General features: G+C 41.4%; 1 protein-coding gene across 3 annotated transcripts in view; it reads left to right on the top strand.

Annotated features, from left to right (window-relative positions):
- The window catches only part of FRMD3 (FERM domain containing 3), a 307,544-nt gene that overhangs the window by 149,828 nt on the left and 129,870 nt on the right, over positions 1-27,846 (top strand). For all 3 annotated transcript variants that reach the window (XM_032307067.1, XM_032307066.1, XM_032307068.1), the window contains one exon: positions 12,405-12,447. In XM_032307067.1, the coding sequence (XP_032162958.1) occupies positions 12,405-12,447 (43 nt within the window). The remainder of the gene's footprint in view (positions 1-12,404; positions 12,448-27,846) is intronic.

The following is a 27,846-nucleotide window of genomic DNA, read 5'->3' on the forward strand; positions in this document are numbered from 1 at the left end:
CTGTGTGACCTTGAGCCTTTCCAAGACTCTGATGGTTAAAAGAGATTACAACACCTACCAGTAGGGTTGATGTGGGAATTCAAGATAAAGTTTAACAAATGGTATCTACTGAGTACATGAATATGCTATTTTTATTGTGATTCTTATAATTATTGTACATTGGGTCGGTCTAGGTGAGGCAGTCATATGAAGAAATAAAACCATGGTTAGGAAGTTTAAAATCTAGAAAAGTTCAAAACTTCTTTCAAAGACAGGATGGCCATTAATATGTTCTTTGGGGAGATAAGTGTGAGCCTTGGATAATTAGAAAAATGAGCTTAGAGGCACAAAGACAGGCTGATACAGGAATTTTAAGGAGAGATGAATTGACCAGCATTGGTGGTTTTACCAGATCACGTACTTTTTCTCTGTCGAAACTGAAACCAATGAATTAGTTGGACAGAAAGCTAATCAACAGAAAATTAAGTTAGTTAAAAAAGCTGAAGTGGAACTTACCTTTGCTGTGGGAGTTGGTGGTTTGCCTACAACTCTTCACAACTTGATTTACAGTAAACCATTGTGGAATATTAAATATTTAGCACTATTACATTTGGAACACCATATGTTTGACAAGATGTCTCATGCCCCATATGCTCTGAGAGTGATGAGGACTGAGTCAGTAAATGATGTCTATCTTTTGCTATTTTAATGGCAAGGGCTCAGAATTTCCATTAGTTTTAAAATTTGATGTAGGGAGGGGCAGAGTGAACACTACTCAGTAAAAATCCCCTTGAGTTTCTACCATATTCTTCTGAAGAACTCCTATGATCATAGTGCTCGAGATTAAGGAAAGGGTGTGTGCTATTCCTCTGATTTTTACCTAAAAAGAAAGCTGGGACTATAAGTTTAGACATCCTAGAAGGAATAATTCCAGAAGGTAAAGGTAATACTTGGCTGAAATCCAGGTCTTTTTTCTTTCATGTAACATATTCCTTCCACTGCTTCTCAGGTGTTTGGGGTAACTTCTCTTTGGGAAGATGAAGTTTTGGAATATTGAGTTAAATTTCATAATTCTGTTTATTTTTTAAAATTTAGTTATGTTTAGTAATTTTTATCCAATGCAGGGATTGAACTCACAACCCTGAGACCAAGAGCACTGTGTTCTTCTAACTGAGCCAGCCAGGCACCCCTCCTAATTCTGTTTTCTATGGTTATGGTTTAGGATGTCCATTGTCCTGGATTTCCCTTCTTCTACATTTTCCCCTTTCAAAAACCCAGCTAGGGGGAAGTCACCCCCAGGGCCTTAGAAAGTGAGGAGGTACTCTCCCCACCCCCAAACTTCCAACCATTCAGTTAGAGGAGGAATTTCCCCAGGACTAGATTGTAAGTATTGGTTTACAGTCTGCAGGCAGATGGGACCCAGTGCTTTTGATTTTAACTTCCCTATTTCTAAGCATCTGTTTAACCCACCTACATCAGTATCATTGACTTTTCTAACTTAAGGACCATACTGACTCCTACCCAAAGACAAATTCACTTTGGAAATCAACGCCTCTGGGACTGTCTTCTCGAACACCCTTGAGTTTGGGCATTGTATGTCATATGGCCACTGGACCACTTTCTGATGGGATGACCTGGAAAATCAGAAATGCAAGGACATGCTGAACTCTGATGCCTCCTTCCCCCAGATAGAATTACAGCCCTGGGGTTTTTACGTTGATAGCTAGAAAGAACTAGTGAACCTATCAGTAAGTTTTATTAATAATGGGAAAAGACCTTTTCTATGTTAGAGCAGTTTGCTTTTTCTAGAATACCTTTGGGGAGAAAATGGAATGGCATAAAAGAAAAAAAAATCACAACGATTTTAGGTTTCACTCTGGGACTGGTGCCAGGAAGCCAGACAGCATTATGTCCCACCAGCTGCTCCTGCTTTCGAAAGGCTGCTTCCTGCTTCTGGGGACAATTGCTTCACAGATGCTTGTACCTAAGATCAAGAGTGGTACCTAAGATTTAGGGCAGTCCTGCACTGAAGAGAAGGATTGTACTGCTGTAGGTAACTGGTCATGAATTTGTCTGCTTAATGAGCCCACTTATGTTTTTAAAATCTCAGGGGTATTAAAAATTATCCAAGACTACTTGGATGCCTGTTTGGGGAGGAGGTATGGACAAGTAACTTGGCTTTATGGGAAAGGACTTAGAGTACTCAGCTTACAGGGAACACAGCAGTATCTCAACAGCTTGAAAATTGGACATTTTGTGGTTCAACTGTGGCCCAAGGTATTAACTTGACAGATTTGGGGACATTGTCACATTCCTTCAGCAGAAAGCAGAACTTGGCGTTTAACTAAAATGATTGCTCCTAACTGACTCTGTCTATACCTGATGTCCTTTCCTAGGAAGGGATGGGGATGCCTGAAAATGACAGGTTGCAATCTGTAAGTCACTTAGGTAACTGGGATGTCCTAATTTTAGTGGAGGGAGGAGCAGGCACATGATGTGGTTATCTTGTTTGGGCCAACAGGCAGACATAGGAGTAAGTGTGGTGAAAAAGACATTTTATCCTTATTTGAGTTAGGGAAAAAGCAGGAGGCTATCCAGGGTAAGGCAGTCTTCCTCAGTGGTGGAAAGCTCCTGGGCTTGGTTGGGAAGGAATGAATTAGGTTGATAAGGTTTAAGTTCCATTATTAGAGAAGCACTCACTGGAGGCTTCCAGCCAGTAAGGACATCAGAGATCAGCATGTTTGGAAGTTTCAGATAGCTCTAGAGACAAGCTGAGAAGAAGTCTAGAATGTAAAGATGATGTATAACTTGGAGACATAAAAGCGATATTGGTAAGGACTGACAGTTGGAGCATATTTTTCATGGATGCTCAAACAAATGTCATTTAAGGTTCAATTGTAATTGTTCTACCCATGGAGAGTAATAATGAGTATCTTAGTTGGCTTAGGCTGCTGTAAGAAAACACCTGTTTATGTAGGACACTTCATTGTCACAGTTCTACAGGCTGAAAGTTCAAGTTCAAATGCTGACAGATTTGGTTCCTGATGAGAACTCTTCCTGGCTTGCAGAGGGCTGCCTTCTCCCTGTGTCCACATGTGGTTGGGGAGAGAGAAGACGGGTGTTCTAGGCTCTCTTATAAGGACACTAATCCCATCATGGGTTTCTACCCTCATGACTTGTTCTAAACCTTATTATCTTCAAAGGTCCCACTTTCAGATACTATCACATTGAGGGCAGGGCTTCAGCATGTGAATTTGGTGGGGGTAGGGGGCAAACATTCAGTTCATAATAAGGAATAACAGATCTAGCTATCTATTGCTGTGGAACCAATCTTCTCAAACTCTTAGGGGTGTCAATGAACACAATTTTATTATATGCCAGGATTTTTTGGGTCTGATATTCGAGCTGGGCTCAGTGAGGTGAATCTTATGTTCCACTTGGTGTTGACTGGGCTTCCTCACTGGTGTTCAGCTGGGGGCTGGTCTGTTCTGGAGGGGGCTGCAGTGGGTCCTAGTTGTTTTCATTCATATGCCTGGAACCTTGACGGAGATGACTGCAAGGTGGGTCTTGGGGGGCCCCCTTGCTCTGCATGTGGTTTCAGGGCCTTTCCACATGGCTTGTCCAACGGGGTGTTTGGGCTTGGTGCAGGGCCTCTTTGGTCTCCAAGTACAGGTGGAACCACTTATCAAATAAACTGTACAGGGAGGGTTTTGGGGAGAAGAGGTAAGTATTGGATATGTTGAGTTTGGGATACCTATGAGATGTTGAGATAGAGATGTTTCATCTATGGTTGGGAATACGGATCTGAAGCTTAATGAAGAGGTTTAGACCACAGATGGAAATTTTGGAGCCAGTGAGGTTTTCACTAACTTAAAGCCCTGAGCATAGCCTGCAGAGCTGAGGGAAAGAATATAAAATAAGAGGAGACTCTGAAACCCAAAGAATATCCATTTTTTAAAAGGATATCCAGAAGGAGAAACCAGCACAGGAGACCCACCAGGAACATATAGAACAGAAAGAAAAGAATGAGGCCGGAGAGACCTTCTGGAAGCAAGGGTAGCTGTAGACTTAATATAAGGAGAATGGGCTACAGTGTCAAACCTCAAGAAGGATAGAGTATGGAGGACATTATTGCTCAGGTGCTAAGAGCTCTGATGTCAAGAAGATCAGTTTAAATCCTGGCCCTGCATCTTGCTGGTTATATGACCTTGGGCAGCCTCCTTAACCTCAAATACTTTATCTGTAAAATGGGGATAATAATAATAATAATAATAATAATAATAATAATAATAATACCTATGCCATAGGGTTGTTATTTAAGTGCATTAGTCCAGATTCTCAACATGTAATGGATCTGTTCTCCATGCTTTAAAGAGTTTGAAAGGTTCGAGCTTCTGGCAACTAGAAGATGTCTGACCTTAGAATAGTTTGGTGAACATGTGAAATTTCTACGGCTTGACAATGAGCAGTACATAGTGGTAAATCCCATTGTAACAAGCTTAAAGGAATTCCATCCTTTCCTCTAAAATTGCATTTCACTATCTCATTGTACTTTAAAATAAACAGCTTGTAATATTTTTACAACCTCTATTGCATTTTCAGATTACTACTGTTTTTATCCTTAAGTGTATGTTAAGGATTCCTTGGATGTAGAGCAGGGGTTGGCTCACAGGTGTCAGGAGAACCCCCATTTGTTTAGTAAATAACATTTTATGGGGATACAGCTATTTCTGTTCCTTTATGTGTTTTCCCTGGCTGCTTTCGTGTTCCAGTGGCAGAGCTAAGTAGTCCTGACAGACCATATGGGCCACAAAACCTAAAATATTTATACTGTCTGGTCCTTTATGGAAAAAAAAATGGTGCTTATGCTTTCTCAGGCTTCCTGCTTCCTGTTTCCATCTCTGTTTCTTAGGTGTTTCTTCTCCCAGCTGTTACTTCTATTTTGCTTATCCCCAGGAGCCCAGAACTCAGGAGCAGTTATGGTTGAAGAAATAAAAACATTACTCTGGAATAGTGAAGGTTTTCTTGCATGGGTTGACTGCCAGAAGGACTAGAACTTGTGAGTGGGCCTGGCCTATAGATACTTCTGTCCTTTTTGCCATTGTGCTCTAGATTTCACTGAAACTGGAGTGAAAACCATTGGTTATTGGTAGCTAACTAGCTGGGCCCTAGATCTAACTGGTCGACCCAGAGCACTTAGATTGCATTCATTCGGATGGCATTCTTTTTTTTTTTCCCCCCCTCTTGCAGGGGCCAGAGGGTCTAAAAATGGCATAAATTGGCTAGATAATGCAGGGACACTGAGTTACTCTGGGGCTTTGTCCAGGTGAGATGTGAGAATCAGGCCATCTTTTCAGGTCTAGGATGGGAATTGGTCGGACTGTGGATCTGGTTACTTCTGATGGGAGAAAGCATCTCCTGTTTGGGAGATGTATTCATTGTTTAAAGCCCCGTTTGTTATTTCACACATTTCTCTGGGCCATAGATTATTCTGGTTTAGGGCACCAAGGGTTTTGAGAAAGATACCAGAGATGTGTAATTTATTTTATAATGATAGCCTCAATCAATTTCAATAGAAGCCCAACATTTGAAGATAACCAAGTATGTTATATTGTTTACTTTGGGGAGGGTTTTGTTGTTGTTGTTGTTGTTTTGTTCTTTGTTTTATTTCCTGGCTCAGCAGCTGACAAATTAAAAATCAATCTACTTAGCCACAAATCACCACTTCACACACCACTCCCCCCCCACCCCCGCCACCAACAAGCCAAAATTCAAAAGTGCAAAAGAAATGCACCATTTCTATGATGGGGTAGAGAAAAAGTATAGCTGGGCCTAGCAAAATTTAAAAAGAACCAATTGTTGGCAATGTTCTCCTACTTCAGGTTCAAACAATTTGGAATGTGAGAGCTGAAGGAATCTTAGGGGTCCTGGAATCGTTCCCACCCTCAAGAACCCAGAGAAGGGAATCGGGCTTAGAGGGCTTAGCCAGTGCTCTGCTTTTCACCCTCTTTGTGGGGCTTCATTCAACTTCTCCTTTTTGCTTTAAGCTACTATCAATCAAAGTAAATTTGTTCTGAGAAGTGGCTTTGAAATGGTCAGGCTACGTTGTCCAGACTGAAAGCCCTTTTAAATTGGGACCTCTCAGAAGGGGATATGCAGGTTACTGGGGTTCAAGTCCGAGGCAGAAGGAATAAAACCTCCAAGGGAAGGATTTTATTTTATTTATTTATTTTTTTTAACTTTAAATAGTCATTTTATTTATTTATTTATTTTTAAAATTTCTTTTCAGCCTAACAGTATTCACTGTTTTTGCACCACATCCTGTGCTCCATGCAATACGCGCCCTCTCTAATACCCACCACCTGGTTCCCCCAACCTCCCACCCCCGCCCCTTCAAGACCCTCAGGTTGTTTTTCAGAGTCCATAGTCTCTCATAGTTCACCTCCCCTTCCAATTTCCCTCAACTCCCTTCTCTCCATCTCCCCATGTCCTCCATGTTATGTTATGCTCCACAGATAAGTGAAACAATATGATAATTGGCTCTCTCTGCTTGACTTATTTCACTCAGCATAATCTCTTCAGTCCCGTCCATGTTGCTACAAAAGTTGAGTATTCATCCTTTCTGATGGAGGCATAATACTCCATAGTGTACATGGACCACATCTTCCTTATCCATTCGTCCATTGAAGGACATCTTGGTTCTTTCCACAGTTTGGCGACCGTGGCCATTGCTGCTATAAACACTGGGGTACAGATGGCCCTTCTTTTCACTACATCTGTATCTTTGGGGTAAATACCCAGGAGTGCAATGGCAGGGTCATAGGGAAGTTCTATTTTTAATTTCTTGAGGAATCTCCACACTGTTTTCCAAAGTGGCTGCACCAACTTGCATTCCCACCAACAGTGTAAGAGGGTTCCCCTTTCTCCACATCCTCTCCAACACAGATTGTTTCCTGTCTTGCTAATTTTGGCCATTATAACTGTGGTTTTAATTTGAATCTCCAAGGGAAGGATTTTAAATCCAACGGATGGAGGGTAGTTTTTGGTGGGGACTTAGGGAGGCTGTCTTGGCTCTGACCCAGAAGTGGATTTGGAGATAAAAATTCCAGGTTTGGGGCACCTGGGTGGCTCAGTGGGTTAGGCCGCTGCCTTCGGCTTGGGTCATGATGTCAGGGTCCTGGGATCGAGTCCCGCAACGGGCTCTCTGCTCAGCAGGGAGCCTGCTTCCTCCTCTCTCTCTCTCTACCTGCCTACTTGTGATCTCTCTCTGCCGAATAAATAAATAAAATCTTTAAAAAAAAAATTCCAGGTTTACTAGGACACGTTTCCAGGAAAAAGGCTTTCAGGAGCTTGGAGGCACTGGGACAGAGAAGGGAAGGCGGTCACACAACTGTGTGACGTTGAGCAAAGTTGTACAGAGAGTAACTTGGGCTGAAAGCCACAGAGGATTTTTGGAAGAGTGTAGGTCATGGCTTAGAGTTGTCCTGGCCAAGGGGTAAGGGAGCAAAGATATTTATCCTCCCACACCCGCACTTCTTAACTTGATAGTTCAGAGGTGAGTTGGGGGAGACTCATTCTCCATTCTGCATTGGATTCTAGTGACCTGAGGCAGCCTTCCTAAAAACGATTAAGCCGCTCTATATGGGGAGAAGGGATCCGAGAGGAATTGGGCAGAGCCCTGACAGTATGTCCACAGACACCTTCCTGAAAACTTCAGATGGTGCTGAGGGAATGCCTCCTCTAGTTCATCTTATGTCCTAAGCTCATTAGGTAGAATCAATCATTGAATCTTAGCTTCTTTAGTCTTCGGAATTCTTATTCTAAATGAAAGTTGAGGAAATTTTATTTTCAGCTATAGTAAACCAGCCTCAAATTCAGATATTTGGTTGGCAGTCTTTTCTTTCTATCTCTCTTAGGGAACTTCAGTTTCCAGTAAGGAAACAGACTTAAAAAAACAAAAAACAAAAAACAAGCTAGCATATCTTCCAAGTAGCAATTGAAAGGAAAATAGCAATGCAGTCAATGTTCTGAGCCTCCTATCTAATTACCAAGCACACAGCCTCATGGTTGTTTCTTTCTCATAGGAGTGTAATCCATCTGTACATATAGTAACAGCAGGAGTTGTTGGTGTCGTCCACACTTGAATTCATTGCCCAACTCACAACTCTAAAAGGAAGGAGGTTTACCTTTCGTGTGGAGCAGAAGGCAGATGGGCTGGGAGTGTGAGAGGAAGAGCGGGACGGAGGTGGGCTCACAAGGAGGGGCCATTGCATCACCTTGGGAGTGTCTGAGTGAATGCAAAGATGGGGACAGCTGGTGTTTACTGAGCTTTAACTAGGCTCTAAGCTCTGTTCTAAAGACGACTTGAATCCGTGAATCTACTTAAACCCCACAGTGATGCTGTAAGAGGGGAAACAGAGGAAGCAACACGCTGGAGGTCCCATCACTAGTAAGTGGCAGAACCTGGCTCCTGTGTTGAACCGCAGTGCCAAAGCTGGGGCTTAGCTGGACTTGGCATCTGCCTGTTATGTAGGAAATTCTTCATCTTGAGTCTAAATTACATAAAAGTCCACCTTTATCCTCTGAGTAGAACTTAGCTTCCTTTTTAAAGAAATTGACTTTTAATTACTCAGGTAACGCTTGAATACATGTAAAAGGTGTAAATTAAAATATCACAGATAAAACAGTGTTTCCTTTGAGCAACACCCCTAAATTCCTGTTTTCTTCATATTATGTGTTTATTGACTATCATTTCAGATCTATAAAAATACATTTAGATGCCTATTATGTATTCTTTGAAAATATAGGGTAGTGGTTTGTACTTTTTACTTAAAGAAAACACATTAATTATAAGATATGCTAGCTCAGAGGTTCCCAAACTCTGTGATGTATGGCTCTCTTGGTGTCTTAGTAATTATTTCATGATGCCTTAGGTCAAAAGTAATGATTTCATGGTGCCCTATCTAATAAGAGGGATAACAAACTTAGTATTTATGTTCTAACAGCTTAGCAGCCATTTAAACCATGGCCTACCTGAAAATAGTATTTCCAGCTCATTCTTAACCACAGTTACCTGGGAACGGGAGGCATGCACCTGCTGGGTGGCTCACGGCTTCTCAGCCTCTAGGAGCGGATCAGATACTGCCGTACTCATGGCCTTGCATACCTCTTCTCACATGATACTTGCTTTTCATCACAGCAACCGCTAAAAACCACGTGTTGCAAAAAGTATGACATCAAAAGGCATCTAGCATGATCTAATATTAGAGCTGGGAACTTCCTTGAGCTTACAGTTTGCACAGTGGGTGTCTGATAGATGTCTGGTATGGCTCTTTTCCCTGGAGTGCTTCAGTGCATGATTTGGGAACTGTGACCATAGTTACAAATTTTGCAGTTCACTTTTTTCATCACACTGTGTATTCTAGAGATCTAACCATGTTACCCGTCAAGATCTACCTCCTATAGTACACTGAAGAATCCTCTAGCATAGGAACAGATGATAGATTATTTAGCATTTTCCTGATGATGGCCATTAATAGTCTAATGTTTTATAATTTAATATAATCTTGCAGTGAGAATCCTTGTTGTGTTCCTCTGTGTTCACATGGGTAATTTGGGGAATAAGGGAATTGTTGGGTCATAGGCCAGTCAGGGTTTTAAATTTTAATAACTGCTCACAAACTGAGCTTGACGCTCTCTGAAGAAATTATTTATTATAATCCCTTGAAACATGATTCATGCTGGCTTATTTTTCTTAAGACTCTATACCCCATGACTATCCCACAGCAGAAGAATAGTTGTCCTGGTGGAAAAGTATGTAGTGGTCACACTGTAGATGGAGGTGATTCAGATAGACAAGGTTTGAGGGGCAAGGGTAGGGTGTGAATAGGCCAAGAAGAGGAGGAAGGTCAGAACCCATCAGAAACTGGGGGGTGTATCTCATAGGACAATGAAGAGGCCATTCATTTAGACAAAATAACTTATTTAGGGCACAGATGGCAAATACCTTGTAGACATGCCTTTCATGTTCCCTGCCTCTCCATGGCAAACCTGGCCAATCTCCATCATGGCACTCATTCTCACTGAGACTTGGATCCTTCTTCACACCCCTGGGAGACTGCCGCCAACTAACTGGTATTGGTGTATAAAATGAAATGTACCTGTCCTCCTGGGAGGCAGAGAGGGGAGGAAAGGCAGGTTGAAGTTAGGCAGAGAAAGGTTAAGGAGTTCAAAGGATGCCAAACAAGGAGAATTCGGAAAACACATTTCAGACTTTGTTGGCCAAAAGACTAGTGATTCTCCTCCATGAGACACTAGCAGTATGTATTGATTTCAGTTGGTTTTTGTCTTCTTGCCTTAGTTCTAAATTATCCTATTAATTGCTAGAAAAGTAATTTGATCATCAGAGGCCCCGTCTATTATTCTCCTCCATGGGATATGGTCTACTAATTAAACTGTGCTTATTAAGTAACAGCAGCATCAGCAAACAAGCATTTATCGATATTTTTCACATGCCATGCACAGTCTAAGTGTCTCATGTTTATTAATTTTTTTATTAACTTCTAAAATCCTTGCAGCAACCATGCAGAGTGGGTACTATCGCTATGCCCATATGACAGTTGCAGAAATTGAGAGCAAGGTTAAACCTTTTGTACGTGCTTATATAGCCAGTAAGTGGCCCAGTCAATAGGTTTTTCCACTGTTCAATGATAACTGTGTAAATGCCAGACATCGCTTCTGACTAGAAGGAGAAAACCAAAAGTAGAATGATGGTTTCCAAGGGCCTGGAGAAAGGGGCCTGCAGAGTGACTGTTTATTTGGGCTACAGTTTCAGTTTTATAGGGTCAGAGTGTGCTGGAGATGAATGGGGGTGATGGTGGCACACCATTATGAATGCATTTAATACCACCGAACTGTACATTTAAAAAGGGTTAGAATGGCGAATTTGATGTTGTGTGTGTTACCACAACTAAAAAATGAGAAAAAGGAGAAAAACCAGGCTCTCAGAATGAACAGACCTAATTTCAATCAGAAGCAAAGAAACTTGCCATGTTAGTTCATGTAGTACAACAGAGGTAAATGTGTGGTTTTCTGTCCAAATTGTCCTGGGGTTGACATAGCGAAAGACTGCAGAGATCTGACACCCTGGGCTGGAAACTCATGATTTGACCACTCTTTTTTTTTTTCAGCTCCTAGGGAAAGAAGGAATGTTAGTCGAGAACAATAGGTTTTAGAGCAAACTGATCTGTGGCGAGGCCGCATGGCCAAGGTGAAGGGCCTGTGTTGTGGAATCCCACCGTATACTGGTTCCACCACTTAATCTCTGGGGGACCTTAGGCTGGTTGTCTAATGTCCTGAGCCTCCTGGTTTCTCCTCTGTAAATGGGGCAGTAGTGATGGCCTGGGGAAATGCTTCGCATAACCCCTGGCATTTAGGAAGCACTCAACGTAGGCCAACTCTTTCTTAGGCTTTATGGTTATGCATTTATACCAAATGGCAGGGACGTTACAGAATTCTGAGACTTAGTTGGTTGACACAAATGGGGTGTAAGCCTCAACAGATGGTAAGCATCCTCCTTTCCTCTCTAGTATTGAGTGTGAGAGGTGCCTGGTGAGTGAGGGCTCTCCGACCTCCTGATGGATACCAGTGGTGCTCCTAGTATCTTTCTAAATTGCAAGTGTGTAGAACAATGCTTCCTGACATGCCCTAAGTGGCTCTGGGGACATCATAGTTAGGGATAACAACAAGGCTCTCAACAAGTTGGAGTGACTGCCACACAAGGTATGGAGAGAGCTGGCTGCTGGGATCAGCATGTATCTTCTTAAAATGCCTGTCCCTAACACCATTCTGAGCTACCCAGGTCTCTGGGCTTCTTTGCTTTGGGATAGAGCCGGTTTTTCTTCACAGGCCTCTGAAGTAAGGTATTTATCACTTGCTCCCCCCTACCATGAAGAAAGAATTGCTTCTGTTTGATGGGGCTAATGCTGGCTTGACCGAACAGGGGCTACCTGGCAGGGGAATCGGGTACTGAAGCTGCCTTGGACTGTGACTCTTTGAGGTCATGGATGTCCAAGTCTTTAGCCATCTGTGGCTTGCCCAGAGCAATGGAGTTCCATCACCTGGGGTTCATTAGAGCCTTAAGAATATCCTGTTCAAGAGTATGTTCTGTCCCTAGTTCTTCTCTCTTAGTAGGACTCAAATACTCCTCAAAGTGTTAATTCTCTGTAATTTATGTCCTTGCCTTTTGTATTTTCATTATGGGATTGTTTGTGCTGATCTTCAGAAGGTGGAACCTTGAGGAAATATCTACAGGAACCAAGACTGTACTTTGGGAAAAGACTATATTAAATTTCTCTTAGGTATTAAGTATGCATCGTATGGTTCAGCCATTTGACCCATAATCTCTGCTTTTTTTTTCTCCCTAGCACTGGCTTGAACCTAACAAGTCCATCTCCAAGCAAATGAAATGTAAGTGTCAATCTTTGGTTTCACTTTTGTTATGAAGTGTCCAAAGATAGGTTCTGTTCCTCTACAAAATTTCTCCTCCTGGGGAAGAAACGGCTGGAGTTGAAGATCTGTGGGTGGGGGCTTCTCTCTCCCATTGGGTGCTGTGTGCCTTCTCTTCTTTTCTGGCCTTCACCTTCCCTGTAGTCGCTCTTCCCATCACCTTCCCTTCATAGTTCATATTCGAACAGGAACCTTGGACTTAGATGATTAAGTATCTGTTAAACGTAACTATCAGCTTTCTGGTTCCTTTGGATTGTGGGGGTTGCTTGTAAGCATTTCAGGGTGGGAGGTGCAGTCCTATGGGGATGAGAAAAGCAGGTGTATTCTTGCCACTAACTTTACTGAAGATTGGTTTATTCTTTTCTGTTCTTCAAACTCCCTATAATAATTTCTTTCCCCTGAGTAATTGTTTTCAAGCACTCGTGCTCTGAACTGCCTTTTTTTTTTTTTTTTTTTAAATTGATGACCTCTTGGGGAAGTCACCTTGGGAAACTTCTTTCTAGAACATCTGGCCATCCACTTTGGCCATTGTGAGGAGGGGGTTGAGTGGGTCCTGGATGGCATGGTGTTTTTTTCTCAGTCATCCATGCTAGGCTGTAGTCAGCCTGCTTTTATTTATGCTTTGGAGGAGGGCTTCTGAAATGTACTTCAGAAATTCATTGTCTGCCCTGAAACCCATTTATCCCTCCACGTCAACTTTCCCAGGGCTCTGAGATGTAGGCGATAAATCAGTTTCTCATCGGAAATCAGTTTAGTGCATATTATGTCACTTATCATTATTCAAGGGATTCTTTCCTTTTTCAAATATAAAGAAATTATTCTGGGCAGGGCTTTTAAGTGGGAGAAGAAAGAAACTGAATGTGGATGGCAAACTAGCAACCAATACATCTATTCCTTAACCCTCCTTTTTCTCCCTCCTGTTACCTACCCACTCATCTTTCCTTCCCTTCGTCCCTTCCCATTTCTCTTCCTTTCCTCCCCCATCTCTATGGAACAAACTCTGTCTGATCAGTGCAGGAAAGAGAGCCAGGTTGTTCTGGGGAAGGCTGATGCCCATGGCTGCTGGGAGCCGTGGCTGTTGCAGGAAGCTGACAGGAAAGGTGTATGAGCAGTGTGCTTGCAACATCCCAAGAGGTCAGTCTGTTGGGGTACAGCTGGAATAGATGTGTTACAAGCATCCAAGAAGAAATAAGAGGACAGAAGTATCAAGAAGCTCTATATAGAACGAGATGAGGGATAATAAGAATGAATTAGTGTGTCTGAAAAAAAAAATGGCTGGGGCATCTGGGTGGCTAACTTAATTGTCTGACTCTTGATTTCTGCCCAGGTCATGATGTTAAGGTCCTGGGATGGAGCCCATGTGGAGCACCTTACTCAGTGGGGAATCTGTTTGAGATTCTCTCCCTCTACCTTTGCCTCTCTCTGAGTGTGTGTGTGTGCTCTCCCTCTCTCTGATAAATGAAAAAATTCTTTAAAAAATTACTGATGCTTAGCTTTTATCCCTTAGCTTCTAAATTTTGATATTTTTATGTGTTTTAAAATGTTTAGACAATTTTCCAGTAAGCTTATTTATAGTAAACGATTCTTCAGTTTTGATTCTTAAATGCATGCAATATTTTCCTTAGGCTACACACATGAGACTGTGGACTCTGATAAACAAAGGGAGGGTTTTGGAAGGGAGGGAGTGGAGGGACGGATGGCCCTGGTGGTGGGTAGTAAGGAGGGCACGTATTACATAGAACACTGGGTGTGGTGTATAAACAGTGAATCTTGGAACAGTGAAAAAATAAAATTAAAAATAATCTGAATTGTTAGCAACATGTAGTGAAGTATTTAGAGTTAAATAGCATGATGTCTGAAATTTCTTTTACAGGATTCTAGCATATATAAAGATGTAAGGGATGAGGATAAATCAAGAAAGTTTTTTTTTAATTTATTTTTTATTTATTTTCAGCATAACAGTATTCATTATTTTTGCACCACACCCAGTGCTCCATGCAATCCATGCCCTCTATAATACCCACCACCTGGTACCCCGACCTCCCACCCCCCGCCCCTTCAAAACCCTCAGATTGTTTTTCAGAGTCCATAGTCGAGAAAGTTTGGCAGCAAGTTTAATAATTACTGACTCTAGGTAATGGGAACATACGATTCATTATATTATTTTGTGCATGCTGTAATATATAGCACTAAAATTTTTAATAAATTATTTTACAAAAATATATAAATATAAATAAAAAATGTAAATATCCAAAGTCAGATGTCTTTCAACACTTAGTAGAAGAAACAGCTTTTTAAAAAATTTTTATTTTATTTTTTCAGTGTTCCAAGATTCATTGTTTATGCCCCATACCCAGTGCTCCATGTAATACGTGCCCTCCTTACTACCCACCACCAGGCTCCCCCATTCCCCCATGCCCCTCCCTCCAAAAGCCTCACTTTGTTTCCCTGAGTCCAGTCTTTTATGGCTCTTCTCTCCCTCTGATTTCCCCCATCTCACTTCTCTCCTTTTCCCAATCTCCTCCATGTTATTCCTTATGGTCCTCAAGTGAGTGAAACCATATGATAATTGACTCTCTCTGCTTGACTTATTTCACTCAGCATAATCTCTTCCAGTCCCATCCATGTCGATATGAAAGTTGGGTATTCATCCTTTCTGATGGAGGCCTAATTCTCCATTGTATATATGGACCATATCTTCTTTATCCATTCGTCTGTTGAAGGGCATCTTGACTCCTTCCACAGTTTGGTGACTGTGGCATTGCTTTTATGAACATTGGGGTACAGATGGCCCTTCTTTTCACTACATCTGTGTCTTTGGAGTAAATACCCAGTAGTGCAATTGCAGGGTCATGGGGAAGCTCTATTTTTAATTTCTTAAGGAATCTCCACACTGTTGTCCAAAGTGGCTGTACCAACTTGCATTCCTACCAATAGTGGAAGAGGGTTCCCCTGTCTGCACATCCTCTCCAACACTTGTTGTTTACTGTCTTGTTGATTTTGGCCATTCTAACTGGAGTAAGGTGGCATCTCAGTGTGGTTTTGATTTGAATCTCCCTGGTGGCTAATGATGATGAACATTTTTTCATGTGTCTGTTAGCCATTTGTATGTAGAAGAAACAACTTTTAATTTGTAAAAACTGGCTGCTTAAGAGCTTTGTCTTCATGCTAAGTAAATCTGAACAACCAATTGAAAATTTATAATGTTTGTTAAAAATGTTTTAAGGATTGACATTTGATTGCTGGCCAGTGTCAGTCTAATAACAAATGAAATCTGAATCAGGAAAGAACTTTGTGAAATTCAATTTTGAAACCAGACCAGGTGACTCACTGATTCTAGGAACTGGTAAAGGTCTTATCTATCACCCAGTCTGATGTTGTATTTTTGAGGACATTACTAAATCGGAAATCATGTAATCTTCTCATGATCACAAACCTAGTTTTGTTGATGATGGTGTCTTTTAGTATCAAGAATTTCTGTATTCTTATGTATACCCTGAAAAAATTAATTTTACCATAGATGCAAAAAAATTTTAAATGAGAACTTGTATAATATTAACCCAGAGAAACTGGGTTCAACTCCTGGGACTCATCCATGAATCTATCAAAAGGATCTGGTTGCAGAACTTCAGGCAACTTTCTTCTTGGGTATGTGTATAACTTTGATCCTTTGATTGTCTTTGGGTAAGCAATGAGGGCAAAATATCTTGGAGGAATGGTTAGATGGCAGACTTTCAGGTTCTTTGACCTGACCCTTTTAAGATCTCTTTGACTATAGGTGTTCTCAGGAATGGTATTTTCCAGAGTTGACTGAAGGTCAGCTGCCCTGGTTAACAAACTCTCTACAAGGACATTATTATCTTCTTAGGATTTTTAAAAAGATTTTATTTATTTATTTGACAGACAGAAATCACAAATAGGTAGAGAGGCAGGCAGAGAGAGAGAAGAGGAAGCAGCCTCCCCGCTGAGGAAGGAGCCCAATGTGGGGCTCTATCCCAGGTCTCTGGGATCATGACCTGAGCCGAAGGCAGAGGTTTTAACCCACTGAGCCATGCAGGAGCCCCTTATTAGGATATTTAAAGGTAGTTCCTTTTAATTTTACTTGTTATTTAAAGATTTTCCCTTTTTAATAATATCTAATTGACATGTAACATTGTGTAAGTTTAAGATATGTAACCTAATGATTTAATATATGTATATATTAAAAAATGATTACAGTAAGATTAATTAACATCCATTACCTCACATAGACAATCAAACCTCATGTATTAAAACAAGCTTAAGATAATGTCTATGACTTTCCTTAGTTTAGAAGAATTTAAAATGAAAACCCAAACTATTTCCTTTCTCTTCCCTCTCCCAGATCTCCAAGTCCATTCCAAAGAAATAACTGTTAACAGTATTTTATATATCCTTCTGGGATTTTTAAATTAACATATAATGTGTTAATGCTCACCTTCTGGGATTTCTCATGTATATATAAGTTCCCTAGTCATACATATGATTTTTTATAAACAGAAATGAGATCAATCTCTATATACTATTTTTCACCTTATTAATAGTTTTAGAGATTTTTTAAATATGTGACTGACTTCATTTTATTTATTTTCAAAGTTTTATTATTTTTTAAAAGATTTTATTTATTTTCTTATTTGAGAAAGAGAGTGAGTGAGAGAGAACAAGTGCTGGGGAGGAGTAGAGGGAGAAGGAGACACTCCCCACTGACCGGGGAGCCTGACATGGGGCTAGATCCTGAAACTCCAGGATTACGACCTGAGCCAAAAGGCAGACTCCCCACTGACTAAGCCACCCAGGCACCCTGACTGACTTCATTTTACAAATGACTTTTTGATATTTATGTGAATATATAATAGACATCAAAATATTTTCTAGTAATTTGCAGTTAGGCATTATGCTGTAATAAACATGCATGTATGTACTTTCTTGAATGTTTGCAAATCCATCCGTACTAGAAAATTCTTTTAGAAATTAAATTGCTGGATCAAAAGGTATATGCTTTATGTTTTCTTAGTGATAAATATCCATTTAAAGACCTTATAGTAACTTACCTCAATAATGTTATGTGACTGTTTCCTCCAAATCTTGTTGAAAATTGGTAGAATCAAACTTATTTTTACGGTGACTTAAACTGTATTAAGGAAGAGAAATATTTGAGAGAATAATTAATTAGACAGTTACTTAATTGAGTATACATTCTATTTTATTTTTAAAAAGATTTTATTTAGAGAGTGCAGGTGAGTGGGGGGAAGGGGCAGAGGGAGAGGGAAAGAGAGCATCTCAAGCAGACTCTGTGCTGAGTATGGAGCCCAGTGTCAGGACTTGATCTCATTACCTCGAGATCATAACCTGAGCCAAAATCAAGAGTCAAAAGTTCAGTTGACTGAACCACTCAGGCACCTCTGAGTATACACTCTAAAGCTTAAAAATTTCTTAAACCAAAGTCTTATTTCTCCTCTGAACTTAAATTTTAGTTTTTAAATGAACACAGTGTAAATTTGATGTATAGTTCTATAAGTTTGTGGAGGTTTGTATAACCTCCCGTTATACAAATCAGGGTAGTGAATAAGTCCATCACCCACAAACCTCCCTTGTGTTCCCTTTTGTAGTCATGTATCCCCACCCCTAGCAACCCCTGATTTATTCTGTGAGTACAGTTTATGTCCTTTGAGAATGTCCTATAGATGGAATGATATAGAAAGTAATCTTTTGAGACTGATTTTTTTTTTTAATTTTTTAAAGAGAGAGATCACAAGTAGGCAGAGAGGCAAGCAAAGGGAGAAGGAGAAGCAGGCTCCCCGCTGAGCAGAGAGCCCGATGTGGGGCTCGATCCCAGGACCCTGAGATCATGACCTGAACTGAAGGCAGAGACTTAACCCACTGAGCCACCCAGGTGCCCCGAGACTGAGTTTTTAAATCAGCCTTTGCAACTCTGAGGTTCAGCTGAGCTGCTATGTTTATCAATACATAATAAAGAAAATTGTTAAATAATGAAAGTTGGTCTTTGAAAATATCAAGAAAGTGGTGAATCTCTAGCAAGACTGATAAAGAAAAAAGAAAACACAAATTACCAATGTCAGGAATGAAAGAGGCTATCACTACAAACCCCACAGAACAACTGTAGGTATGTAAGTTTGACAGCTTAGACGAAATGGACTCATTTCTCAAAAACCATGAATTACCAAACTCACCCAATATGAAATACATTACTTGAGTAGTTTGTGATTATCAAAGAAAATAGGTTAAACTTACAGGTAAGAAAATCTCTACTCCATTTGCTCTCACTCTGTTACTGTAGAACCCAGTTTGCTTTAAGTAGGAATTTCTCCTGGAGCTTTCCCTGTCCTTGGTGATGCCCTCCCAGTATCTCTGAGTTCTGACCAGGGGATACCAGAGGAAAAAACGTGGAGAACCCAACATCAGTTCAGTGGTCTTGTGAATTACTGTCCTTTCCCACTTTTTCTATTTACTTTCCCAAGTCCTTAAATTGCTGCACACATCCTGTCCAGGTTTTATAGCTGCATTCATTAGGAGAGGTGGAATGGAGTGCAGTTAGTCAATACTTCCTGAAATTGGAAAATTCATATCAAACTTTTTATCCTTCCTTGTCAACTAGATCCAAATGCAAATAGGCTATATGATTTGGGCAGTGTTGAGGGGGGACTATCTTCCTCATTCTCCTATTTCAGCATTGCATGTCTGTAGGCAAAAATGTGGACTGAGCTTTGATCTTTTCCTCTTTGGAGTGTTCAGATGGTAGGTTGTCTGCAAACAAAGCTGCTAAATGAATTACATATTTTGGATATTTGATTTTCAGAGTCTTTGTTTGCCATGTGGGAGTAGTGAATATTCTTTCTTATAACCTATAGCTTTTAGCCTTGTTCCCGTAACTGTGGAATGTAGCCTAGTGTGCCTACACGAAGTGCCATACATCAGAAGAACACAAATTTCATGTCTTTGCAGGGTCTGTGTAACCACACAAACTATATTAGCATAAGAGGTTTAAAAAAGTTACACATTATGACTCAGATATGCATAAAGGTGACATTATTTCCCCATGACTGAATTCAGTTTTCTGTGAGCTTCTTTCCTCTAGGGGCAAAAAGTTCAATCTTGCCACTTCAGGGTAACTCAAGATCTGCCAGTTTAGAATTTGATCTCTTTCAGGAAATTACTCAGTGAATTCATTGTTTAAATGTGATCACTTGAAAGTGCGTGCTTCTATATTGGGGTATTTTTCCCACACCAAGAGCTTCTCCTCCTCCATTCCCAGAATGGCCTCAGGAGGCCGGGGTTGCTTACAAACCATCATGGCGGCAAGGATGACGTCTCTCTCATGCCCGGTCCTCTGCGTCTTCCCCTGGCTGGTCTTAGATGACTTGGCTTTTGGTTGCTGACATCTTTCCCCACTCTGTCCTCTCTGGATGTCACTGCCCCACGTGGCCTTTCAGAGTGGACTGGCACGTGCTGCTGAGACCTCTGCTCCTGGTCCTGGTCTTGCCCCACAGGTCTTCAGCCTGTGCCCCCTGGTTGTCCCCATTCCAGCTGTCTTTAACTTGTTGGCTCTCATCGCTTCTGTATTTACCACTGGGACAGGTAGATGCTCAACCTCATCTGTGCCCTGCTTCAGTCTTGGGAAAACTTCTGTACCTTATGTAAGGCTCCTTCTCTATTTAGACACAATGCGGGGACATTTCTTTTGTGTTCTCCAAAGTCCTAATAGAGCACTTTCCTGAACTACTCCAGGATTTCTCTGTTTAGCCAAGCTGGAGTACTGAGGGCTGATGATGCCTTCTCATAGCTGCAGATAGTATTTTAAAAGTGGTTTTGTCCTCTCTGGGTCTCTCCAAGCTCTCTACTTGCATTCCTTCCCCACCCCTGACCTACAGTTAATAATGGCTTTTATCCGTAGGTGCAAGATTAATATCCTAAAACAGTCCTTATACACAAGAAGCAACTATTTCTGGAAGGTGATGGGAGAAAGGCCTATTACCTACAATAGCAATAACAAATAAAAACCAAATTTCTCAAATATAACAAGAAATGTGCAAAAAATTTATAAATAAAACTATTAAATTTCACTATGGAGTTACTATAGAGTAGATAAAAAAAGGAGTTCAATAAGTGGAGACTTCTTATGTTTCCATTTAATATTGTTAAAGTCAATTCTTTGTGAGTTAATATATACATTCAAATAATTTTCAAATCAAAACATCAGTGAGATTCTTTATGGCATTTAGCAAAATGAGTCTAAGGCTCATGTGCAAAAGAAAATGCTCTAGAATTGCCAGTAGATATGTGAAAAAGAACAATGATAGGGTAGGGTCCTCATTTTATTAGGTAGCAAATCAAGGCATATGAGCTATAATAATGGAGTCCTCGTGATAGACACATATAGTAATTAAGATACACACAGGAATAGGAAAAGAAACAGAACACAAAGCACCCCCACCTCCAAATGACTCATTATTTGTGAGAATATGGGTTATGATAAAGATTGTATTTCATATCAGAGATAGAAAGATTAAAGTCATGATCTTTTGTATTGCCTTTCCACTTGGAAAAAGAAAAAAAAAAAGCTAAAGACCTACCTCACAGCATATATGTGGTTAATTCCAGATGATTTCAAAAGCCCAATATATTTAATAATCTATAGAAGTTTTAGGTTCAAATTTAGGACTATTTTTTATAATTATGGAATCAAACAAGACTTCCTAAGGAAAATATAAACAGAAGTAACAAAGCAAAATACATATTTATGCAACAATTGAACTCGGGTACCAGACTATTTGGTGTGCTCACTGCACAGAGTAGATTTTCAGTAAATATTTGTTGAATGAATGAGTATAAAACAAATTATAAATAAATTAAAACACAAACATCATAAATAATGGAAGAACATTTGGCAAATATGTAACAAGTATTAAATATGCAGAATGTATAAAGTGTGATGGTATAAACCCAAGGCTAAACAACTCAATAAAAAATGTGAAAAGACCCATAGAAGGACTAAAACTAAATGGCCAGTAAACTCATAAACAGATGCTCAATATCATTAGTGACAAGGAAAATGTAAATTAAAACAAGGTGTTTTTTATTACACTGAGAAAATGGTTAATGTTGATACTGTCAAATTAACGAGGATGAGAGCAACACCTCTGGTGGAGGTGGCACGTAAATTGGTAAAGCCATTTGGGAGGGAAATTTGGCCATATTGTTCTAAATTAAAAATGCCTGTGTCCGTTCCCATGCTAAGGACAGGCGGTCTGTGCTGGGTGTAATAAGTGAAGAATGGTAACGCAAGGATGATAATTTAACCTTTGGATTCTTTTTAGTTCTTGCATTTTTGTTGAAGTGCTTAGAAAAGTAGCTGGAAGGTAATATAAAAGTTGTACTTAAATGATTTGATTGCATTTTTGTTGAATTGAAATTGAAATTCTCTCTAAAGCTATCAGCCATCGCTCATTTGGATTTATCTTAATTAGTTTTAACTTTTTCCATGTAGGATAACCTACTTTAGATATGAGATTCTCGACTTTTAATTTTGCACTGTGCAACGATATGCTCCATGGGTTAGTTTAGAATGATTTAACAATATTCAACATGAGAATTTATGAGACTAAGTGGTGAATTCAGAGAAAGTGTCTAGGATACTTAAGGTGTACATCAGAAGTATTAGTTTAGATGTGTTTTTTTGGGCGCCTGGGTGGCTCAGTGGGTTAAGCCGCTGCCTTCAGCTCAGGTCATGATCTCAGGGTTCTGTGATCGAGTCCCACATTGGGCTCTTTGCTCAGCAGGGAGCCTGCTTCTCTCTCTCTCTCTCTCTCTCTGCCTGCCTCTCTACCTACTTGTGATTTCTCTCTGTCAAATAAATAAATAAAATCTTAAAAAAAATTTAGATTTTTTTAAAAAGATTTTATTTATTTATTTGACAGACAGAGATCACAAGTAGGCAGAGAGGCAGGCAGAGAGAGAGGAAGGGAAGCAGGCTCCCTGCTGAGCAGAGAGCCTGATTCGGGACTTGATCCCAGGACCCTGAGATCATGACCTGAGCCAAAGGCAGAGGCTTAACCCACTGAGACACCCAGGTGCCCCTAGATGTGTTTTTAAAAAATGCCTGTGTCTCGATCCAACAAGCTCATCTCTATGATTCTAGTGAAAGTGAAATTTATCCAGGCATAGGTTTATATTATGCAAGGTATATATTACATCATTGCTTATAACACTGAGAATTGGAAGAATTAAAAAGCCTAGAATTCTGGCAAGGTTAAATAAATTATGTGAGATACATACAGTCATTAAAAGGAACAAGGCAGACCTATAGTACTGACACTGAAAGATTTATTAGCTGTATCTTGGAGTTAAGAAAGCAAGTAAAACTTACACATATTGTATGATCCCTATATATGAAAATAGATTATTATAGATGAACATATAAGTGCAGAGAAGGGCTGCAAAGATGTGTACTAACTGGTTACCTCAGGAGAAGAGAGTAGGGTAGAGGGGGGTGAGGACACATGTTATATTTATTATATGATATTGGTTATATTTTATTATATAGTCATATTTTACTCCGATCTTTCACAATGAGAATATTTTCCTAGCTCACTTGGTAATAAAGAGAAATCAAGAAGAGGGAAAACATTTTTTTTAAAGTTTTATTTATTTAGTCAAGAGAGAGAGAAAGAGAGAGGCAGAGGGAAGAAGCAGACACCCTGCACAGCAGGGAGCCAGATGTGGGACTGGATCCCAGCATCCTGGGATCATGACCTGAGCCGAAGTTAGTTGCTTAACCAACTGATCCAACCAGGCGCCCTAGGAAAAAAAAGCTTTATGTCAAAATTGAGAAAGAGAAGGAGAGGGAAAGTAGGGAAGAGAGGAAGGGAGAAATCAAAGTGCATTATGCATTAAGAATGTGCTATGAAAATACAGAGCTAGATGAAAGAGGACCCACTTGCAGAGAGGTTCTCTGCTCAGTCCTGGCTGGTACCTGATTAGCCCAGCAGGGTAGTTAAGATCACCTTCTTGCTCTACTTATCAGACACTGCTGCTGCCAAGCACCCTGAAGGGACAGGGGTGTTTAAAGACAGCTTCGGCATGCAAATCAGGGTGGAGAGGACCGCCAGCTTCTGCATAATACATGGTGCAACTCAGCTGTGCAGCGCACCGAGTCAAGTTGCTGGCTGGTGTCTGTCTCGCTCCCTCCCTAAAGTTCCAGTGGCTCCGCCTGGAAGCCAGAGGTGGCCCATCCTTTTTGTCTCTGATGGTGCTCTCTGTGAAGCTTCATGTTTAGGTGGCATTCCTTCACTTTCCAGCCCCACTTGAGGCTCATCTACAGAGCAGTCCCCTTGCTGCTGAGTAACTTCATCAGTGGAGAACAGACCTTCTTCCATAGCCTGCAGAGAGCCTCGCTTTTGCTCTGGTGTAAGGAACAGCAGGAGAAAAGCCCTGGGTCCCATACCTGTTCGCGAGGCTGGTCAGGATGCTGCCTTCCACCGCTTTGGCTCTTCCAAGGACTCTTGTTGCTGAGTGATTAGTTTGCTCCGGGGTGGCCTGAGAACTACCCATGCTGGGGGCTTAAACAGCAGAAATCTGTTCTCTCCCAGTTGTGGAGACTAGAAGTCCAAACTCAAGGTGTCAGCAGGGCCGTGTTCCCAACCCCCGAAGGCTCTAGCCGAGAATCCGTTGCTGCTTCCAGCTCTTTGGTTGCTGGCTGTCTTTGGCGTTCCTTCCTTGCCCATAGCTGTGTCATTCTGATCCCTCTTCATCTTCACGTCACCTTCTCCCTGGGTTTCTCTGTGTCTGTCTCTTTCTCTTAAAAAGACACCCGTCACAGGCTCTAGGGCTTACCCTAACGCAGTAGGACTTCAAGTTAATCACATCTGCAAAAACCTTATTTCCAAATAGGGTTACATTCCAATGTTCTAGGTGGGCAAAATGATATCATTTTGATTGGGTACAATGGTGGGTTCTTGGAGGACCCAGCACTCTGCCTTGTTGGAAGGAATGTGATGGGAATATTGGAGAAAGCAGAAGGAAAAGAGCATCTCCCATATTTCCTGGGGGGTGTCCTTCCAGGGGCTCCCTTCAGGAGCTCTCATGTTGTTTCAGGATGGACCACATGATTCAAAACTACAGGTCATGTTGGTGGTCTAAATGTCTGACTGATAACCCTGATGAGCCAAGAGATTCCATGCTTGGTGTGCGAGCACTGGAAGTGACTCAAACCTGGGTCAAGTGGGTAGAGTTATTCATGTTTCCGTTTGGTTGGAAACACTTTATATTGCCTCATTTTTGGATGCAGTTTTATGGTATAAAGTCTTGGGATGAAGTTACATAAGCAGTTGATTTTTGGCTGTGATAATTACCATTTTTACTAGTTGAGTCACCCCTATCAACATGACTCCCAAGGGTGTCGTTAGTTATATGACATCTACAGTAAGCAGGCACCTGGATCTCCTGCCCTCGGTGTCATGAACTTTTGTTAACTTTCTTTTCTTTCTCTTTTTTTTGGCAAAGATTCTCAGGTCGCTCTACTGTACACTCAGGAAGCAAAGCGGGAAACCAAAAAAACTCATTATGACTTGCTTTATTGAGATATTTGCTTTATTGTGGTGGTCCAGAACTGAACGCACAGTATCTCTGAGGTCTGCTTGTGCAGGGCTAGGTCAAGTCAAAGGGCTCTCCCTTATCCATGGAAGTTTCTACTTTGCCCTCCAGAATAGGAACAACTTCAGTGGGTTAGGTACTTAGGTCTTAAGCAGTCGGCTGGGTGTTTTATGTCATTAACTCATTTCATCCTCATCATGGGCTCTTTATCAAGAGTCAGTGAATGATGGCCCCTGGACCAAAAGCAGCTTGCCTTCTGTTTTTGTATGGCCTGTAGGCTAGAAGTAGGTGTCCTAGTCTTAAAAGGATAGGAGGAAGAAAAAAAAGCTAAAGACAAGACTTTGTGAGGTGTGCAGATGATATGAAATGAGATTTCAGTGTCTTTTTCTTTTCTTTTTTTTTTTTGGAAGATTTTATTTATTTATTTGACAGACAAAGATCACAAGTAGGCAGAGAGGCAGGTAGAGAGAGAGGAGGAAGCAGACTCCCTGACAAGCAGAGAGCCCGACCAGGGGCTCGATCCCAAGACCCTGGGATCACGACATGAGCTGAAGGCAGAGACTTTAACCCACTGAGCCACCCAGGTGCCCTGAGATTTCAGTGTCCTGTTGGAACACAGCCAGGCCCACTGGTCTCTGTCTTGTCTGTGTTTGCGTTTATACTATACCAGCTAAGTCTAGTAGTTGAGATGGAGACCTTGAGGCCTGCAAAGTCAAAAAGCCTTTACTGTCTGCTCTAGGCAATGGATTCCATTATTATCCCCATTTTACAGAGGAGGAAATGGAAGCTGGGAGACTTCAGTTTGGCCATAGCAATTTATCCAGATGCTGAACTTGAGGTTAGAAATGTTGGACCTCGAAGTCCTTATTAAAGCTTCTCCTGAACAGCACAGGTAGCCAGAGGATTCCGAGAACAAGTGTTCATGAGACAGCAGCTGGGCGATCCAGGATTCCCTATGAGATCTCAGTGCCTGCATTGTGTGTGGGCGAGCCTGGTGCATGCGTCCAACCCCAGAGAACTGTAACAGGCGGAAGATGAATTAAATACAATGGAAAAAACAAAAAACAAAAAAACACCCCAAAAAGCAAAAAAACAACCTCTTTGCTTTGGAAGTAGAGGCAACACAGTGCCAGTAGCATCTTGGAGGCTGCTGGTTGTCCTTTTAGTAGAAGAGTGACGGCGGGATTATCACTCTTGATGATGATGATAGTAACAGTTGTTGTTGAATGATCATGATCATTTCCAACCAAAAGAGAGCAGTCCTTAAGAGAGCAGTTCTCCGGCTGGCTCGTTAAAACCTATCCCGAGAGTTATAGTTTGTTGAATGAGTGAGTAATGCGCTGCCCTTTTGGTACTCAAGTGTCGTTCTGCGCATGTGCGGAGAGTTTGTGCTCCCGAGCGGTTTCGCCTCGGAAGAAGCCGCACGGATGGAAAACCTGAATGTCACTGCATGTGCTGCCTGCACAACGAAGTGGGGTGTGTCCCTCGGGTCTCACCGTGACGCCCCCGCCCTCTCCCCGAGACACGGGAGGGACACTCTTCATTTGGTTAGGAATAAAACAAGGTATCAGTCGTGCTGAAGAGGCCAGGAACCCTGATGACTGCTTGGTTCCCTTTGGACAACAAGGCTCAGATTTGCAGGGCGCTAGAGGCCCTGCCGGCACCAACAGACGCTTTGCGGTGTTTCTGCAGAGTCTTAAAATCTGACAATGGATCGTTTTCTCCCCAGTGGACTCCTAGAGGAGGAAGGCACAGGACAGCCGTAGCCCAGGTATAAACGTTGCCCTAACGTCTGTTTGAGGCACCAGCTCTAAGCTTCAACCGCAGTTTAAAGGCATTTAGGAGGGGCGCCTGCGGGGCTGAGTTGGTTAAACCTCTGTCTTGGTTAAGGCTCAGGTCATGACCTCTGGTTGGGGATCAAGCCCCGTCGCCCCGTGGCCCCGGGTTGGGCTCTGCTCTCACAGCTTCAGATAATCCCTCTGCCCCTCCAACCCTGCTCACGTGCATGCTCTCTCTCTCTGCCAAATAAACAGAATTTTTTTTTTTTTAAGATTTTGTTTATTTATTTACAGAGCACAAGTTGGGGGAGCAACAGAGGGAGAGGGAGAAGCTTCCCACTGATCAGGAAACCTGATTCGGGGATTGATCCTAGGACCCTGGGATCATGATTATGACCTGAGCCAAAGGCAGATGGTAAATCAACTGAGCCACCCAGGTGCCCTAAAATCTTAAAAAAATAAAAATAAAATATAAAACGTTGGGGAGATTTTTTTTTGTAGCTGTCAGCCCGAGTGTATATGATAAAGATCTATGTGTTTATGTGTATATCCCTGAAGTTATGTTTTTTGTATTCCTATAGCTCTATATACAATGATTAGAGGGAGACTGCCTTTTCTGAAAGGCTGCTAAATGATGTTTCTCTCTCAAACCCTCCCCCACCCATAAAAAGCCCCACTCTGTTTGTTTTTGTTTTTTATTTTCCGAATATTTGAGGATGATCATTGGTAAAAAATAGAAAGTTGTGTTCTTTGTTTTCACCCAGGACCCTGCTCAGCAGATCATTGTATGTCCCCAGCCCCATTTCTGGGCAAGATCTCAAAGTGGAGATGAGAAAATCTGTCTCTGCTTTGTAAATGACGATTCCTCCCCTGTGTTCTCAGTGTTAACCAGCTATGGAAATGATGAGATACCCCAGGATCTGCTGATGCAAAAAGGGGGCCACTGAGCTGCCCT

The sequence above is a fragment of the Mustela erminea genome, chromosome 12, assembly GCF_009829155.1.
Source record: "Mustela erminea isolate mMusErm1 chromosome 12, mMusErm1.Pri, whole genome shotgun sequence".
Classification (NCBI taxonomy): domain Eukaryota; kingdom Metazoa; phylum Chordata; class Mammalia; order Carnivora; family Mustelidae; genus Mustela; species Mustela erminea.